The sequence below is a fragment of the Octodon degus genome, unplaced genomic scaffold (genome assembly GCF_000260255.1).
Source record: "Octodon degus isolate 3935 unplaced genomic scaffold, OctDeg1.0 scaffold00180, whole genome shotgun sequence".
NCBI lineage: Eukaryota > Metazoa > Chordata > Mammalia > Rodentia > Octodontidae > Octodon > Octodon degus.
In genome coordinates, this window is record NW_004524756.1 from 1410494 (window position 1) to 1430740 (window position 20247).

The window sequence follows — 20247 nt, forward strand, 5'->3', positions numbered from 1 at the left end:
TGTGGCCAGCTCAGCCCACCAGGGGGCGGGGCTGGCTGGCATGTGGTGCTGGGGGATTGAACCGCGGTCCCTGTGCTTTGCCAAGCTTGTTCTAAGTAGGTGCTTTAGACCACTGAGCCATCTCACCAGCCCAGATTATTAATTTCTTGTAGAAAAAGTTTGCATTAAGAAGAAAAGAACAAGGCCGGGGAGATAGCTCAGTAGAATAAGCACTTGCCTGGCAAGTTCAAGGGCCTGAATTCAATCCCTGGTTCCGCAAAAATAAATAAATAAAATTTTAAAAAAGAAGAAGAAGAAAAGAACAGGGGCTGGGGAGATGGCTCAGTAGAATAAGTGCTTGCCTGGCAAGCGCAAGCCCTGAGTTCAATCCCCAGTTCTGCCAAAAAATAAAATAAAATAGAAGAACAGGGCTGGGGAAATAGCTCAGTGGCATAAGCACCTGCCTGGCAAGGCAAGCTCAAGGTCCCGAGTTCGATCTCTGGTACAGCTAAAAGAAGAAGAGGAAGATGAGGAAGAAGAAGAGAACTATCAAATGCCAAAGCATTTAAGTAGCCATGTTTTATTGCACTAATTTCAAGATGACTCATTCTATGGGGAGTCGGGTATAGCAATCAGATAGTGTATTTGTCTGCCCCTGTATTATTTCTCTAATCAATAATGCAAATAAAGAGTGTATTAATTCTTTCTGGAGTATTCACTATGTCTTCCAAAGGATAGCATTCTTGGATCTTTTCTTTTTCAGGTGCTAGGAGTGGACCCCAGGGCCTTATGCCTTTATCTTGTTAAATCATTGTAGGAGATGAAAACATCTCTGGTGGTGCTATGGCTTGTGTTTCCTTTTATGCCCACAAACCCTCTGAAAGCCACATTTTAGCGTTTAGTGCATCAGCATCACACAGGGTTGAATGTTTTCATTTCTCTCTCATCCAGGACCTGGATAGTTAACCCAGGAAAAAGCCAGTAGAGTATTTGCTGGTTGTGTTTTCACCTATCTCTGCAAAATTTGTTCACCAGCATGGCTGGGCCTGCCCCAGTGGGTGATCCCTGGGCCTGCATGGTGGAGAGTAGCAGGAAACAGCGGTGGAGATGCAGGTGTTACGGTATTGGCTGTGACCCAGGACGAGCCAGCAATTGGAAGATGAGGGTCATGATGCCTGCCAAAGTTCAGAATAACTACTTAAGTGACTACAGAGATACTTCAGATCCATTTAAAGCAGAGCTCCCTCACACACCGTAGCCAGAGGTATATGATAAGGTTATTGCTGAATGAGTTTGCAAAGTAAAATGTGAAATTAAGCATAAGCATAACTCAAAAGGACTCTCAGTGAAGTGCATACATATGATGGCAGTGTTGGTGATGTGGCTCTGTCCCTAGTCTGAGTGTGACATGTATGTGACTGGAGTTTTCAGATTGGCTGCCAGTCCTCATCCTATTGGTTTTTGTTGTGGTTGTTTTGTTTTGGTATTTTTAGGGAAGGGTCTACAGGGTATTCAGGGTCTCACTACTAGATGGGACTTGTAGTGATCAGCCTGTTTACAGCCTCCCAAGGACTGGGATTACAGGCGTGCCACCATGCCCAGTCTCAATTGCCATCTCTGTATGCCCTGGGGGTGGGGCCGGCACGACAGGCCCGGAAATCGAACCCCTGGCCCCTGCTCCTACTTGCATGTGCTTTAATCCGCTGAGCTATTCGGCTGGCCCTTCGTCCTATTGTAGGTGATACATAAAATCACACCACGTCCTCGCAATGTGCAAGAGTTAGCTGATGCTTTCCACAGACAGAGTAGCAGGAAACAGTTTATAATTGTGCATTCTGAGCCCCATTTCAGCAAAGCATGGGAGACGGAGGACATTTGTTCCAAGTAGAGAAGGGCTCGGGGGCGGGGGGGGGGCGCAGTACTTGGTAAATTGTAAGCAGCATTGCGGATGCACCACCCAGTCTCTCAGTCCTGGGAGGATGCAAGCCTGTTTTCATCACATTCTGCAGCGTGTCTGTGCCCCTCTGTGTAGACACGTCAGTGCATAATCTGTGAAGCAATCAGGTGGGTTCTGCGGTACAGGCAAGGGTGTGAAAGCTTTGTGCCTTGGTAGCCTTGTGCCGGGAAAGGAGCTCTTGGGTAGCCAGTGGGGAAGCCGGACCGCGCTAAGGTTCACTGTGGTTCGTTCTTAGGGCACCTGGATGAGGATGGATTGCCGCATGGGTTCTGCACTGTCACCTACTCCTCTACAGACAGATTCGAGGGCAGCTTCATTCATGGAGAGAAGAATGGACGCGGAAAGTTCTTTTTCTTCGATGGCAGGTAAGCTGATGCTTTGTGCTGTTGGCGTGGGGAGGATTTCGTATGAGGGAATGATACTCATCAAGGAAGCTGAGCAGAGATTTTTGTGCAGTGCATGCAAAACTACGCACAGGGCCTGCAGCGTGCACTGCTTTTGTGATGGGGAAGGGGAGGGCTCCAGGGCTCCAAGAAGCCAACCCACGGTGTGCTGAGCGCAGTGCACTTGTCTAAGTGATCCTGTGCCGTGCCAGACTATGGAGGCAGGTGTTGGCACAAATTTGTTCCCCAGTCACCCAGTCCTTGATGGGGCTTACCTGACCAAGTGCTATAATGCCTGAGATGAAGTCACCCAAAGGGGATCACTCTATGGGTGACTAGTGTGTCCAGTGTTAATAGCGACCAAGCCGCACTCCTCCAAGCGTGAGGGTTTCACTTCAGCACATTCAGCCCACGTGTCCAGTGGTGACTTCTCTTAGCCTGAATGAAGCTGAGGCTACCGTGTTGCTTGTTCAGCTTCACTGCTCACCGTGTTCCCTGTGCCTCCATGGAATTGCCCCAGAAAGCCCTTGGCAAAGCTCCTCACAGCCACACAGGTGCAGTCCAGGCAGTCTGACACCAACAGGTCCCATGGGAGGTCTGAGCTCTTGGCTCAGTGTTTCCAATGCTTGTCTTTGGGATAAATAGTCATTTTATGTGACACCTCCACGCTGACATGAGGTGTCAGTATTTTTCACAGTCCTCCTCTAATGAAAATTTTTTTCTTTTGTATTACTGTAGATTGAACCTAGGGCCTTTGTATGAAGCTGTATCCCCAGCCCCTTTTTATTTTTTTGTTTTGAGACAGGGCGTCCTCCATAAGTCACTAAATTGCCCAGGCTGGCCTTGAACTTGCAAGTGCTCCTGCATCAGCCTCCCAAATTTTGGAATTTCAAGGATATACTACCATGCCCAGCTTCTGCATAGAATATTACTATTTTCACACTTTGTTTGAAGAAGCTGTATGGCACAGGCTCGTTGCCCTCAGAAGAGATGCAGTGCTGGGCGTGGTGGTGTATGCCTGTAACCCCAGCACTCAGGAGGCTGGGGCAGGAGAGGTGCGAGGAATTCGAGACCAGCCTGAACTGCACAGTGAGAACCTGTCTAAAAGAACTGACAAGAGGTCAAGTTGAGCCAGCGTGGCTTCCCAGCAATGTCTTCTCACCTAGGTCAGCTTCAGAAGCGAAGTGACCACGTGGATTCTCAAGCACTTAAAGGAATTTAGAGCGCCGGGGAGATGGCTCAGAAGAGTAAGTGCTTCCCTGGCAAGCACAAGGGCCTGAGTTCAATCCCCAGCTCTGAAAAAAAAAAAAAAAAAAAAAGGAATAAAGGAATTTAGAGCCATGACCCAGTCAGCTATCTTCAGACCCATTGCTTGGGAAATATAGGAGGAGACTCAGTGGCCACAGGCTGTAGGAGTCTAGAAGACAGTGTCGCCCACTACACCCGGCAACCGCGGGGGCCAGACCTGCACATACCCAGGAGAGTGCTGCATGAGAGGAGAGGAAGGGTGGTGCGGACAGCTTAGGGTGGCCAGAGGGTCTGGAATGTGGCCAGGATCCTAGTTTTAAAGAGAACGAGTTGTTAAAGATGGTAGAAGATCCTCAATTCTCTGCGAGAAAGAGCTGAGGGACCAGGTTGGTGACTGTGCCGGCAAGACGTCATCCAGGGACAGGATGTACCTCCTGTTCAGGGCCCAGTTCCTGTTGTCAACCTGCAGGAAAGAGCAGGCACTAAGCTCTCTCACATGCACCACGGAGCCACAGAACCTCACTCACAAATCAAAACTTCCTGGTCTGAGTGCCCTGACCATGAAGGAGACCCAAGACTCCTCCCCTGCACACAGGATAGGGTAGCCAGGCAGCTCAACTTCCTGTTTTTGTTTTTAATCTTTTATTTATTTATTTACTTATTTATTTGGCACAGGGTGTTGCTGCCAGCTCAGACTCAGTGATCTCCTGTCTCAGCCTCTCCAGCACTGAGCTAACAGGTGTGCACCACCATGACCAGTTTTGGTAGCTGGCTCAGCATGGGACTGGCACAGTATGTGGTACTGGAGATCAAACTTGGGTCCTTGCACTTCCCAGGCAGGCACTTAGACTGCCGAGCTATCTCCCCGGCCCCTCAACTTCCTATTGATTGATTGTTCCTCATTTTATGTAGGAAAAAATGATTTGGGTCCCTTATAAAAATACACAAAAATATAACAGATACCTTGAATTGAAAGTAGATGAAGCTGGGTGTGATGGTACCCTCCCATCATCCCAGCATCCTGGGAGGCTGAGGCATGAGGATTATAAGGAGTTCAAGCCCAACCTGGGCAACTTAGTGACTTATTGAGAATTTGCCTCAAATTTAAAAAATAAAATTAAATAAATAAAAAGGCTGGGAGTGTAAGTCAGTGTGAAGGCCTGGGTTCAAACCCCAGGAGTGAAAAAAGAAAAAAAAATTTTTTTTATAAAGTTTTCTTTAAATTATGAATCCTAACCTTTTTTCCCACACAGCCTCAAATCCCTCATCCCTTTTTTTTTTTTTTTCCAGAACTTTGCTTACAAACTGAATTTTAATCTAGTCAGGCACTTTCCTTCTTCGTTTTGTCCCACTGTGGTACCCACTGGGTCCCTGGTGCAGGGCTCTCTTGAGGTACTGGCGTCACTGCCTTCTCTCAGAAGCCCTTAACCGTCCAAGGGCAGTGACCCTTCCTGCCCAGCTGCAATGACAGTTTACTAATGGCTTTTTTTTTTTTTTTTCGTATTTTTTAGGGAAGGGTCTACAGGGTATTCAGGGTCTCACTACTAGATCAGACTCGTGATCTGCCTGTTTACAGCCTCCCAAGAGCTGGGATTGCAGACGTGCGCCACCACACCCAGTCTCAATTGCCATCTCAGCGCATCCCAGGGGCGGGGCCAGCATGGCAGGCCTGGGGAACGAACCTCTGGCCCCTGCACCAGCATGCAGGCCCTTTAATCTGCTGAGCTATTTGGCCGGCCCTGTAGCACTTCAATTTGATTCTAAAATAATAAAAAGTTGTCAAAACAATAACACAGTTTTCACTGAATGAGTACAGGAGCTGGAAAAGAGGGCAGAATTCTCCCAGAACACTCCTCCCCCCCACATATCCGCAGGCTTGTATGACCATAGGCAGCGATGGACTGACCCCGGGGCATGACCCAGCAGGCTTGGCTCCATCTGGTGCCAGGTGCTGTTATGCCAGGGCCTGACTTACAAGTGTTGGTGTCTAACAGGTTTCTGAGCCAGGGCAAGAGAATGAGCTCCTGTGACCAAGAGACTGCCCCGTGGGTGTCCTAAGACCCCCGAGTGCGAGTGCCTCAGTCAGGCATGCCTGCCTGCCTGCCTGCCTCAAGCCACTCCCCCCACCCTTGCCCAGTAGTACTGCACAAATGCAGACAGTGGGCTGGGGACCTAGCTCAGTGGCGCAGCACCTGCCTGGCAGCTGCAAAGTCCAGAGTCTGATTCCCGGCACCAAAATAAACCCAAATACAGTTGTTTGCACAAGTCGGGACATAAGCTGAAGCCCTGGCTGGAGCCCAAGCCCAGGAACCACAGAGGCCAGGACCAAATCCACTGGCCTCTTCACTCTTTTCGAGGCTGTTTTGTTTTGTTTGGGGTACCAGGAATAGAACTCAGGACCTCGTGCTTGCCAGGCCAGCTCTGTGCCACTGAGCTGCATCCCTGGCCCATGAAGAAGGTGTGAAATTTTTTTTAATTTGTTTTTCTTCTCCTTTTTTCCAAAGGCATCAGGTCACTGCTTTTGATGCCTGTCACTCAATCACCTGTAAGACAGGGGTCAAAGAGTGGAATCCAGGGCAGACTGCGGTGCAGGGGACCTCGGGGCTCACCTGGTTGGTTTTCACATAGAAGCGGGGGTACCTTGGGGTGAGACGGCCCTGTCAGTGTTTTAGTTACACAGGATGTGCATTGTGGTGACAGAACCTAGAAGGTCACAGTCATCTTTTATTAGTCCAGTACCAACAATATTATGCAACATCATAAAGGAATTTGCTGTAAAAATTAATGAGAGGATCTTATTACTAGAAACAAAGATGTCCATTACTTTCAAAGTGGAAAAGGTAGATTTGGGTTTGTTTGTTTGTTTGTTTAAATACAGGGCACAGAGTATTTACATTTGTCTTTTTTTTTTTTTTTTTTTTTTTTGAAACAGGGTCTCATCATGTAGTTTAGGATAACCTTGACCTCACTGTTTAGCTCAGGCTAACCTCAATTTGTGGTAATCTTCCTATCTCAGCCTCCCAAATGCTGGGATTACAGGCATGCGCCACCACACCAAGCAATTTGTCTATTTTTTTTTTTTCTTCCCTATTATTGTCTGACATGTTGGGTAAAATTAAATGAGAATGATGTGCCTAGGCTGGCAGGCTGGTATCTTTGGTCTGGAAAAATTCTCTCCAGCAGTTTGAAATCGAGGCTTTAAAACAAAAGTTTAGAAACCAATGCTTTGATAATGAAAGTCACTGAACCCTACACTGCTGTTTGTGTCCCCACCAAAGGACTTGTTCAGAAGTGTGGGAACTGTATTTGGAAAAAGGAAAATCACCAAGTGTGGTAACAGAAGATTCAGCCCAGGCATTCTAATTTTATGTTAATCTTATGTCTTAGTGTGTGATTTAATAGAAGCATTTAAACAAATAGGAATTATAGCAAGAAAATTCTAAAATCAACTTTTACCTTGACAAGGAATGTGCTAAATCTAAATAAGAATTTGAAGTATCCAGGCTGCCAGAACTGGCCCTGTTAAATTGTTTAACAAAGTTCCTAGACAGAAGCAGATTTTTTTTTTATAGTGCTGGAAATCAAACTCAGGATCTTGCTCTTGCCAGGCAAGCATCGTACCACTGAGCTATATTTCCAGCCCCCAGAATATTTTGTTTTCAAACTGCAAATGTAGCAAGTGCTTGGTGGAATAGAAAGCATGATGAAATACTCAAGTTCCAAAAAGTGAAAGTGTGTTCCCTCCCTGGCCCCAGTACAGCCAGGACCCTCACACAGAGCTATATAACAGGCCTCCTTTATGTTTGTTTTTCTTTAAGACAAGGTATCTCTAAGTCGCCCAGGCTAGGCCTGACTCCTACCCTACCCACTCACCATCCCCAACTCTTCTGGTATTTTTGTTTTTGCATCCCTAGACGTGACTGCTGCTGGGAGAGAGCGTGAGTGCTTTGCACACTCCCTGGGGAAACGTGGGGGCAGTGACCTCCTCCCTCCGCCTCGAAGTCAGCACGCATGCTGTCCACCTGGCTGGTACTGTGTCTTGGCTCCAGACACTTTGCAGTTCTGACATTATAACCAAGACTTGCTCTTTCCTTATGTGACAAAATGTAGAACGGAAAAGCACAGTTCCTGAGCTGGCTTATTCATTGGGAAACCTGAAGTTGGGCCACTTCCTAACACCTAGTGTGGCCCCAGTGTGCGGGGACCAGTGTCATGAGCCAAAAGGAACCTTCAGCTGGGGACCGTTGGGCTACAGGTGCAGAGCCGCGCTTTGGCTGGAGTCCTGCAGGGCTGGGTTATGCAGATGTTCTGGTGGACACAGCTCTAATTTTTATGTTGACCCCCAAGTCTGGATGTTCCTTTTACTGTGTTTTTCCTGACTCTTAGTTCAGCAAAGATGTACAGGGCCAGAAGTGAACTTGTCACCACCCTAGGATGTACATCATGCGCTTTGCATTGTGGAGCGGCTTGCTTTGGGGCTTCGGGTAGTAGAGAGGCTCCAACTTTCAGCCCGGTATCCAGGCGAGGTGGCCCTCGGGTGCCTTGGGCTTCACTGTCCGCTCCTTTCTGACTCTATTCTCCTGTGTCATTTCCTGTCGTCTTTTGCTCCCTCCTGTCCCAGCTGACAGGGCTCCTAGCTCGCTGGCCAGAAGCTCCGCTGGGGTGCTGGTAAGCCAGTCTCCCAGCTGAGGGATCTGTGCCGCACTTCCTAGACTGGGGTTTAGGAAACGCCTGTTTAGCTTTCAGAAGGACTAGAGTTGGAGGGGCCTCCTGAAGTCATGGATTCCTGCCTCCCACAAAAGGCAGAATTCCCTTCTCTCTTTTTTTTTTTTTTTTTTTTTTTTTTTTTTTTTTTTTTTGCGGTACCAGGGATTGAACTCAGGACCTTGTGCTTGCCAGGCAAGCGTTTATTCTACTGAGCTATCTCCCCGGGCCCAGAAGTCCCTTATCTGTTCCTGAGAGGCGTCCAGCTTTTGCTGGCAGCAAGCTTGACGAATATATGCATCTGTATTCTAAAGAACATTCTTCACGGAGACAAGATTGTGCAGTGTGAAAGGCAGTGGCAGACTGAATGTCTTGCATTCAAGCCACGCTGGACACCTGGCGTTCCTAACAGTCTGTGAAGCCCCATAATCCTGCTTTATGCGCAAAGAAACTAAGTCACAGAATGGCTAATTAACTTGCCCAGGGTCCTCTAGGAAAGCTGGTGCTGAGATTCAGGCCAAAGTGAACTCAAAATGAATTCCATTTTAGAGCTGACCCGCTTCCTCTGAGGGGTGGGGAGTGAGACTGTGTTGCTATGGTTCAGACTGGCCTTGACTTCACTGTGTCGCTCAGGCTGGCCTTGGACTTGCAGTAATCCTCCTGCCTCAGCCTCCCAAGTGTTGGGATTACAGGTGTGCACCCCACACTCAGTTCTGATGTCTTCTTAGAAGGGCGCTAAGCCACTGGGAAGATCTCTGCACTTCTGATGTAATCACCTCCTCAAGGCCCCACTCCTCGACACCATCTGGCTTGCAGTTTGAATTTTAACAGGAAGAATGTTGTCAAGACACACATACATTCAGAGCACAGCAGAAAGTTTTCTGAGAGTTTCTGGGGTGCGGTATGTATGTATTTAAGACGATCTCAGCGTGTAGCTGAGGCTGGTCTTGAGCTCCGTATATAGCTCAAACTCAGAGATCCTCTTGCCTCGGCCTCCCAAGCACTGGGCTTGCAGGCCTGCAGCCACCACGCCCTGCTCTCCTTGTTTTTCAGAAAGCAAAACTGAACTCACTAATTATTCTTCCATGTGTAACTTTACTTTTGAGCCTTTGTGACAGTCAGCGTGTCTAGGAGCGGAGATCTCCTGTTACAAGGTGGGCTACAACTCTGAGCCTGTGTCCCCGCGGTTGGCCCGGTCTCACCCTGGAAGAAACTGAAGGTGCTGGGTGGGATAGTGCTAGCAGATGGGCTGGGTCTTACTATTCAGTCTGTCATACTTCTGTTATATTTTAAGATACTACATATTCTCATGTAAGAAGTTTCTTAAACAATGTGTTATACTGAGAGTCACAGTTTATTTAGGGATGAGAATTTAAAGTAGAATTTGTTTCTTTTTAATTTCCCTCTTGGCTCTTCGATTGTTGCAACTGACACAGGCAGGGGCGGGATTTGAGTCTGTAAGGAACAAAGCCCAGCCATATCCTCTGCACAAGTTCAAAGCCAGCCTTGACTATGTAATGAGTTCCAGGCTGGTCTGAATTACATGGCAGGCGGGTGTGTGGTACATGCCTATAATCCCAGCATTCAGGAAGCTGAGGATTGCCTGGGCTGCAGGGTAAGACCCTGTCTCAAAAAAACAAAGGAAAATGGAAAAAAAAAAAAAAAAATTGGTGAACTACATGATGAGAGCCTGTCTCAAAAAAATCCTAAATAAATTTTTAAAAAAACCCAAAATGTGGATTTCCATATCATGAAGAAAAGGCAACACTTAAAACATAAGAACATGTATTCCGACACTAACAGAATTTTTTCAGTGAAAATACCATAGTATTTGAATAAAATGCAAGTATATTGATTTAGGTAAACAATTATAAAATTTCTCCATTTTTCTGTAAGTTAGATTTCCTAATTTAATGCATTCTTAGAACCTTAACTGCAAGTGCTTTGATAAGACAGATTAAAAAATGGTCCTTTTTTTTTTTTTTTTTTTTTTTTTTGCGGAACCGGGGATTGAACTCAGGTCCTTGCACTTGCCAGGGAAGCACTTATTCCACTGAGCCATCTCCCCGGCCCCAAAATGGTCTGTTTATGTGAAGAAAAAGAAATTACATAAATTTCTCAATATATTAAAATTAGTGTTTTAATTTCTCCCTAAGTTTTCCAGTTTTTTAACTTATGTGCTGGTGCCAGAAAAATCAAACAACTAAAAGAAAAAGAAAAAAAGAAAGAAAAAAGAAAAATCAAACAATTGAAAGGCAGTTCTATAATTTCTTTTTTTTTTTAATTTTTTTTTTAACATTTATTTGTGTGTGTGTGTGTGTGTGTGTGGCCAGCTCAGCCCACCAGGGGGCGGGGCTGGCTGGCATGTGGTGCTGGGGGATTGAACCGCGGTCCCTGTGCTTTGCTAAACTTGTTCCAAGTAGGTGCTTTAGACCACTGAGCCATCTCACCAGCCCCTATAATTTCTTTTTTTTTTTTGGCGGAACCGGGGATTGAACTCAGGCCCTTGCGCTTGTCAGGGAAGCCCTATAATTTCTTAAATACTAAAAAATCTGATAAAATGTTGAAAAGAACTTTGAGAAAATACAAAAACATTGTAGAAATGATCCCATTTTTATTAAAAACAAAAACAAAAGGTGGGAAAAACACATGAGACAGATATAGGCGGAGGTGGAGGGAGTCTGCAGTGCTAGTAACCAGACTGACTACGAGACTAGGAATTTCTACAATCGGTAGTGCTTGCTTTGTTTTTTATTTATCATAATGAATGCATTTGTATTATCTTTACACTGGTGGGACAAAATACTTGACACTCAAAGCTTGAAGGAGGAAAAGTTCAGTTTAGTTCATGATTTCAGAGGATTCGGTCCAGTCTGTGGGCTCCGAGGCAGAGACCCCAAGGTGGCAGTGCACAGCCAAGGAAAGCTGCCCTCCTCATGGCACAAGGAAGCAGAGGCAGGAAAGAGCTCACGAGGAAGCTTCCGAAAGCTGCCCCCAGTGACCTTCCTCCTGCAACAAGGTCCCCCGTCCTAACTCAGCTCCTTAGTAGGTCAGCTCCTCTCAGGATCTAGTCACCTCTGTGTGTGAGTCCTGAGGGGAACCTATTTACACCACAAGAACATAGTACTTTTTAAAATTTTTTTTGGCGGAACCGGGGATTGAACTCAGGCTCTTGCGTTTGCCAGGGAAGCACTTATTCCACTGAACCATCTCCCTGGCCCAAGAACATAGTACTTTTTGAAATTTGTTGATTCCATCCTTTGCCCCATTCTGGTGCACACCTGTAATCCCAGTGCTGGGGAGGCTGAGACAGGAGGATCACTACAGAAGGATTTTTTTTTTTTTTTTTTATGGCTCAGGATGACTTCAGGGCAGATCTGGCAAGGCTTGAGGATCTGGGGATCGAACCACAGCATCCTAAGCCTGACTGCTTTCTTTAAGCAGTGACTTAAACAACTGAGCTAATGGGCAGGCCCCTAGAGAAAGGAACTACAGCATACTGAGCCTGACTGCTTTCTTTAAGCAGTGACTTAAACAACTGAGCTAATGGGCAGGCCCCTAGGAGGATCACTACAAATGAGTCCAAGTTGCAAAGAGAGACCCTGTACCAAATAAATAAACAAATAAAAGATTTTTAAAAATAACAAAACAAACAGCTTTACTAGCATTCTAAATTTCTTTGACTATCCCAGTATCTCATCACTCTTTTTATAATGCTTTTGGGTCCACGTTTTCAGGGGACAGAGTACAGTCCTAACACAACAGAGCATGCTTAGTAGTAGCTATTATTTAATCATTCACTGTGTGCCACTCCGTACTCTAAGCTTTTAGCATGCATTAATCCTTTTGATCCTTGTAACATCCCTATTAACTACAGTTTGCAACTGAACAATGAAGCGCAGAGCGTGTGAGAAGCCCTCCCGCCTTGCAGACCCTGTGCATATCTAATTCAGTTAAGGGACAAGCAGGTTATTTGAGTAACCTTGTTCCTTCCATCCTGGTTTTCTCTGGGCAGAATGAGCCCACTTCCATTTCTGTCCTTTGCTTAGAAAATACTAGTCGATGTTGTATTATGCTTATATGTTAGGGGGTCTATGGATGTATGACACTTAATCTGTTCTCTTAAAGGGCCCACCATCTAACTAGAGAAATAAAATAGTTTTGAACTTTTTTTAAAAAATGCTAGGCTCAGGCCAGAGGGATGGCTCAGTAGAATAAGCGCTTGCCTGGCAAGTGCAAGGGCCTGAGTTCAATACCTGGTTCCGAAAAAAAATGCTGGGCTCGAACACAGGACCTCATGCTAGGCAAACACTGCATCATGAGCCACACCACTGCCTGGGACATAATTGAACATTTGCAAAGACCTGGTACTCTGTGAGCCTGCAGGGCCCAGGTATGTGGGGTTGGGGTTCACCTCCTGCCCAGGCCAGGACGGATTTGGGAAAGTGGGGTCCTCCAGGAAAGCAAGAGGCTCTCTGGGGGAGATATGAACAGACCACACAAAAACATAACTCTTAGCTCAGTTTCTATGGAAAGATTAGAAAGCTACTTCCATGTCCTTCTCAAATCTGGCTACATGTTAATGTTTCTGGTGGCTACCAAAGAGTGCTGGAACTTTTCTTCAACAAAAAAATGCCAGAGGATTAAGACTATTCCTTATCCCAAGATTAGGATGGAAAGAAGGAAATGTAGCCCATAACTTTTTTCTTTTCCTGAATGTGTCCTCAGAAATTTAAAGATATAGATCACATATCTTTTAAAGGCCAACACAAAGAAAAACATAGTATGCCGGCTGAGATCTCCGGAGGTCAGTGGTTGAACAAAGGTGAGCAGAGGATTCTCAGGAGGAGCCCGCAGGCTGTCTGGGGCGAGAGGAGAGCTGTAATTCCTAGTGGGAAAGCACAGAAAGCAACGTACAAAGCAGCGCTCCAACAGAACTTGTGTTTACAAAAACGGCAGAAGCATGATTTACTGCCTGCTCGGAAGAAAAAAATGAGAAAAAAGGTGGCACCCTAAGGCCGGTCTGGGCAGCTTTCCGTTACCCTCACTTCCCCACTTCCAGAATCCCAAAGACTTGGCATTTTTATTTTCTGGAGAACCCAGCTAAAGTGTGTAAAATGCCCCTTTCGTCCTCAGATTCCTCACAAGTTACCCTAAGAAGCTGCCAAGAAAATAGCCATGTCTCCAGGCTAATGGATGAGAAAATATTGCAGTAAGATTCGTTCCCTGGTGCCTTCAGAATTTGTACTTGTGGACCAGAAATCAGACAGGCAGAGAGGAAAACTCAGTTTCTATTTAGGGCCCCAAGGAAGGATGGCTCCTTTCGGTTCATTTTGTTGTTGTTGTTTGTTTATTTTTATTTTTTGGCGGAACTGGGGATTGAACTGAAGCCCTCAAGCACTTACAGGAAAGGATCAGCGCCCAGCTCTGGCATGGGAAATGGGTTGGTCCATATTATTAAGTGATTTGTTAGGGTTGACCAGAAACCTGAGCAGTACTAGCAGCTGAGTCTGTCAGGATAATTCTACCCAAACACCCACAGGAACAGTCTGAATGCTGCTGAGAATCCCACATCAGGAGGGTTGGCAGGATTAGTGAAAAAGAATCCAAGTCATCAGTAAAATTGGAATTTCAGATAACAACAAAAAAAATTAGTGTAAGTGTACCATTTAGTGAGGTGTAAGCTCAGCGCTCTGGGAGGCTGAGGCAGGGGGATCCCAAATTACACCTGCCTAGGCAATTTAACAAGACTGTGTCCAAAATAAAAAATTTGATAACAATCATGGTGGACCCTGCCTGTAATCCCAACACCAAGAAGGTTAAGACAAGAGGACTGCCGAAAATTTGAAACCAGCCTGGACTACATATGAGTTCAAGGCCAGCCTGAAGTACACAGTGAGACCCTGTCTCTAAAAAGCAAAACCTAAAAATTAAAAAAATTTAAAAGAAATGGGATATAGTTCAGTGCAAAGACCCTGGGTTCAACCCTGCAGTACCACACAGACACAAAACAAGTACATTCTGTACTGTTCAAAGTTTGGGCCAGGCACCGTGGCTCGTGTCTGTGGTCCCAACTACTAAGGAAAATGAGGCAGGAGGATTGCTATAGCTTAGGCATTCAAGACCACCCTAAGGAACATAGCTATACTTGCCTCAAAAGAAAAATGGGGACATACTAAAGATTTTTGGGGTTGTTTTGTTTTAATTTACAAGCTTAACTAAGCATCTTGTATTTTATCTGGCAATTTCAAAAAAAAAAAAAAAAGAAGGTAAAGGATTAAATAGTTTTTTTTTCTCCCGTATAGCACATCATCATGTGGGTGGGTGACTAATTCTTCACCAAAATCGTTTGGTCTTTTTTTACCTGGAATCTAGAGCTGGGCGCATCTCCTCGACTCCAGCCTCACTGATTCGGACTTTGGTTTCTATGCAAGGGCTGTGCGCACCATGGTCTCTGCATGAATTTAGCAGCTTGGTGTCAAGTCACACAAACAAAGCTGCAAGAACTGTTTATCTCCTTGGGTGAGGACAGAGTGTAATTACAACATACACAGGGGCTATGGGCACTTAGCCGTGCTCCTCATTCAGTAATTATAGATGGTTCTCGGCCATTCATTAACGGAAAATGTTTCTGCAAACAGGAAGGACCTAAGGGCCGGGTGAGGGGCAGCGGGAGGGCAGCGAGCAGAGTAAGGCTCTGCCGTGCACAGCAGCTTCGTAGGGTACAAACGTCATGAGCCGTGACCATGGCCTGAGGTTAATGACACCGGTAGGAGTGAAAAGTGGGGAAAGGGATGAGAAGAGGAGGGGAAAGGAACGAGATTTTTTTTTAATTTTATTTATGTGTGTGTGTGTGTGTGTGTGTGTGTGTGTGTGCACGCCCAGCTCAGTCCCTCAGTCCACAGCGGGGGAGGGGGGGGCTGGCTGGCATGTGGTGCTGGGGGATTGAACCGCGGTCCCTGTGCTTTGCTAAGCTTGTTCTAAGTAGGTGCTTTAGACCACTGAGCCATCTCACCAGCCCCAGGAACGAGATTTTTAAGAAGCAGCAGCAAGTTGCCTTAGGAATGGCCACCTGTGCCCTGAGATGACTGAGAGCCGCGTCCTGCAGAGGTGCGCTGTGGCAGAGTAGGGCTTCGCCAGGCCTAGTCAGGGCGGCCAAGCAGTCCCCGGACCAGCTTTGGCGGAGCTGGAGGAGCTGCGTGCGCCACCTTCCTCTGCGTACCTGTGGGTCTGTAGGACGGCACTTCTGAGGTCCCGCCCTCACCGTTAAGGGATGCGTGGCTACATGGGTAACATGCTCATGCGCACACTGACACGCCCACAGAGGCACCAAAGACATGGGGTGTGGCCTGCGTGGACACCAGTTAGTTACAGCTGTCACTGCTGCTGGCGTTAGTGACCAGAAACTGGAGTGCAGACAAGTGCTTCAAACCCCATGGTTGTTGCTGGATAGCCATGCATGCAGGACCTCAGGGGAGCCCTGAGAGCCACCAGGGAATCCTGCTCACTGGGAGCTGCACCAGCCCTGGGCCACTTTGAGGGAAGTTGAACATGAGCAGGAGCACAGGGAATACCTGCAGCCCAGGCCTGGAGATAAGCTGAGTAACACTGTCCTCAGTTCCCACCAGCAGGTTTCTGCTCTCTGCAGCAAAGAACTTTCGCTCCAAGGAGAGACGGTAGATACCTTCCCCACTGCCCATGCCACCCAGCTCTCAGGTGGGATTGCCAAGCAGGCACCCTGGAGAAGGCAGGAGTCCTTGGGTCCGGCCTCTAGGAGAGCGGAGACACATCTAACCCTTCTGTCTGTCTCTTCTCACAGCACCCTGGAGGGCTACTACGTGGACGATGCCCTGCAGGGCCAGGGTATCTACACCTACGAGGACGGCGGAGTCCTCCAGGGCATCTACGTGGATGGGGAGCTGAATGGGCCTGCACAGGAGTACGACACAGATGGGCGGCTGATCTTCAAGGGACAGTACAAAGACAACCTACGGCATGGAGTGTGCTGGATCTATTATCCAGTAAGCCTATGATGGTTTACTTTATGGGGATAGGAACATGCCTTAAGACAAGGCTTCAGGGCTCTGGAGCCGGGGAGATGGCTCAGTAGAACAAGTGCTTTGCTGGCAAGCACAAAGGCCTGAGTTCAATCCCCAGTTCCACCAAAAAAAAAAAAAAAGACAAGGCTTCAATTCCTAAGAGTACAATGTACGAGAGGCCTGGCAGCATTGCCCTATAATCCCAGTGCTCTGGGGAGGCTCAGGCAGTAGGATCGAAAGTTCAGACCCAGCTTGTGCAATGTAATGATTTATCCAGACCCTGCCTCAAAATAAAAAGGACTGAAGTATCTCCAGCTCAGGGTGGGACCCTGGCCACGCCCCAGGAACTGTCCATAATTTGCAGAAAGGATGAAGCATGAGTGGGACAAACTGGTTTTATCAAAGCATTAATACAGTCAGAATATACTGCTTTTGATTCCTTTAATACACAGAAAAAAGAAGTGGTGGGGGAGGGCAGTGTTACTGTTAATTTTATTGTGTTTCTCAGATGTAAGATTGAATCCAGCAGTATTTTACCTTTGTTGTTGTTGTTGTTACTACAACATCACTGCTTAATTTTACAATCACATTGATTGTGAAGTTGTTTTATGGTTTATATTACTTAAATTTAGGTGATTTAAATGACCTTGCTTTGGGTACTTGAAAAACAAGCTTTCTGGAGTTTTTTAGAGCAAACAGACACACAAAAAACATGGCTGTGAATTAATGCGGGAATTTTTTGTTTACATTTCAAATATCCCATCTGTTGTGGGCACATTTCCAAAAAATGTTTCAGAAAGTAGATCATGGGAAGTATTTTATTTAACATTTTATCATGACCAGAACTGAAAATATATTTTTGCTTACTTGAAACCTACCTTTTTATGATGAAAAAGTTGTGGGGCGTTTTTGTTTTGTTTTTTAACTTTCTGCAAAGCTTTATTCCAGAGGGGCTCAGTCCTTCTTGGCAGCTGCCTTCCTCACATGGCCAGCACGTTGCTCTGCTCCTCACGCTTCCTCTTGGCGCGGATGTGCGTCCCCACCCTTTTCTTGATGAACTTGAGGGCACGCTTGTCCTTGGAGACCTTGAGCAGCTCCATAACACACTGCTCATAGGGGGCAAAGCCGCACACCTCCCGGATCTTGTCCCGAATGAACTTGGTGTGTTTGGTGAGACGTCCGTGAAGGCGGCTGGCAGCTGTGCTTCAGTTTACTCACATTTTTGGTCACTTTGTGGCCCTTGTTGAGGCCCATGGCCATGGGATAGCGGAGGGCCATGGCTACTCTTCTTTGATGGTTGAGAAGGCTATGATTAAAAAGTATTAACAAAAACAAATTATTACATGTGTACCAAGAAAAGTAGCCTTTTAGGGGCCGGGGAGATGGCTCAGTAGGATAAGCGCTTGACTGGCAAACGCAAGGATCTGAGTTCAATCCCCGGTCCTGCTAAAAAAAAAAAGAAAAAAGAAAAGAAAAGAAAGAAAAGTAGCCTTTGTAGTGAGATAGCTCAGCAGACTAAGCATGTATTTAGGCAAGCACAAGGACCAGGGTTCAATCCCTGGCACCATTTGCTACCCCCACCATGCCAGTCCGGGCGTGGTGGCACACGCTTGTAATCCCAGCGCAGGGAGGCTTGAAAACAGGAGGATCACTACCAGTCCAAGCTGAGTAGTGAGACCTTACACCACATACATTTTAAAAAAGGAGAAAAGTAGACTTTGCTAAATTTATTTATATGAAATTATTCTAAAGAAATTATTTTAGGGGGCCTGCCCTTTAGCTCAGTTCTTTAAGTGGCTGCTTCAACAAAGCAGTCAGGCTCAGGTTGCTGTGGTTCGATTCCCACAACTCAAGCCAGCCAAACCTGCCCTGAAGGCACTCGGAGCAAAAAAAAAAAAAAAGAAATTATTTTATCTGGGTATGATGACCGCCTAAGTCTTACTCAGGAGGCTGAGGCAGGAGGACCATGTTGGGGCTGGAAGCTCAAGTCTGATGTGAGCAACACAGCAAGGCACCAGCTCTCAGGGAGGAGAGAGGGAAGGAGAGAGGATGGGTGTCAGTTGCACTGTAGAAAGAGAACACTGTAAAGTTTTTCCTAAGAATTACCTGTTATTTACATATTCTCTTGGTACAATTTATGGTCCATCAGATATTGTTTTGTTCATTGACCCAAAGTAGGCAAACAGGACAGAAAGGAGGAGGTACTTTCAGGTTAGGGAAACTGAGGCCCAGCTTCCTGAGCATCAAGGTTGAGCAGTTTCTTCCCAGCACCCTGGTGCAGCAGACAGGGCAGCAGGCCATGGTGGCAACGCCACAACAGGGAGAAAAATATAACACTGCCTCCAGGCTTACAGGCTCACTTTAGGAAGAGTTTGTTTTTATAGAGATTTCCCTCAAATTGATACAAAAGATCTTTCTTAAAAATTTGTTACAGGGTCTGGCCATGGAGTTCAAATTTGTAGTGATCCTCCTGTCTCAGCTTCCCCACCGCTGGGATTACAGTTGTGCACCACCACACCCAGCTTCAGTGGCTGGCATGTTGCACCCAGGATTCTGGGGCCAGCACAGCATGCAGTACTGGGGATCGAACCCAGACCCTTGTGCTTCCCAGGCAGGCGCTTAGACCACTGAACTATCTCCCCAGTCCTGTGATACAAAAATTAATTAAAAATTCCAAACTCTTTAGAAATCAAAAAACAATTTTGGTTTTATCAGTGCTGAGGAATAATTACACTTCAGGCAACAGCAGAATTCTAGGGACTGGTGAGATGGCTCAGTGGTCTAAAGCACCCACTTATACTTAGAACAAGCTTAGCAAAGCACAGGGACCGTGGTTCAAGCCCCCAGCACCACATGCCAGCCAGCCCCGCCCCCTGGTTGGCTGAGCTGGCCACACACACACACACACACACACACACACACAAATAAAATTCTTAAAAAAAAAAAAATATTCTAAAGCATTGCAGGGAAGTATGAGGCCAAAGAGATGCTTGTTTGAAGTGACTAGTGACGTCGTTGGCCTGTATGAGTGACAGCATGCTCGCTTGGTCATTGTCACCCTGACCTGCAGGGCGACCACGTGGAGAGTGTTATCCCACTGTGCCAGGCCAGGGACACTCAGCTTGGGGGCAGAGGGAGCAATAAATACAGCGCTATTGCACTCTGTGCAAAATGCTTCCAAGCAGTTTTCTTTTGTGGATGTGTTTTAATTTACAGCTTTTTCCCCCAGAGCAATTAGACTGTGGTAAGGAATAGAATCAAGGGGAGGGGGGAATATTTCCTTCTGCTGTCACATGAGCAGCATTGGGGAACACTCTGAGGTCTCCCTGCACTACTGACTTGGATCTGTGGGTCAGGAACTTAACCAGGCTTTTAGAAGGACTGATTGATTGATTGATTGATTGATTGATTGATTTTTGGCTCAGGCTGCCTTAAGGCAGGTATGGCAAGGCATGGGAATTGGGGCTTGAACCACAGTCCCCTGTGCCTGACTAGGTTTGCCCCAGCAGGTACTTAAACAACTGAGCTAACCAGCAACACCCCCCCCCAGGCTTTTGGAGACACAGCAGTGCTATTCTAGCTAACCCACAGGAGCCTCTGTTTCAAAGTTGTACCCTAAGGACATTCTTTGAGGGGAAGACAAAGGAGCCATGTGTGGCACCCTACAATGAATCATTACTTTTTGGTACCCCAGATCAATTGAAAAAGTACATAAGCCAAGTGTGGTGGTGCACCCCTTTCATCCTGGTCCTTTAGGAGGCTGAGGAAGGAGGATCTCAAGTTTGAGCCCAGCCTGGTCCATATTCTGAGAGCCTGTCTCAAAATTTTAAAAAGGTAGGGAGGGATGTGGCTCAGTGTGAAAGCCCTGGATTCAATCCCTAGTGTCTCTCTGTCTGTCTCTGTCTCTGTCTCTGTCTGTCTGTCTGTCTGTCTGTCT

The 20247-nt window shown here is 46.6% G+C and overlaps 1 protein-coding gene across 3 annotated transcripts in view; it reads left to right on the plus strand.

Annotated features, from left to right (window-relative positions):
* Setd7 (SET domain containing lysine methyltransferase 7) overlaps positions 1-20247 on the plus strand; it is a 48200-nt gene that overhangs the window by 8603 nt on the left and 19350 nt on the right. For all 3 annotated transcript variants that reach the window (XR_002818599.1, XR_002818600.1, XM_004643627.2), the window contains exons 2-3: positions 2172-2301; positions 16091-16292. Coding sequence is in view for 1 of the 3 variants with exons in the window: in XM_004643627.2 (XP_004643684.1) it covers positions 2172-2301; positions 16091-16292 (332 nt within the window). In the remaining 2 variants the exon portion in view is untranslated. The remainder of the gene's footprint in view (positions 1-2171; positions 2302-16090; positions 16293-20247) is intronic.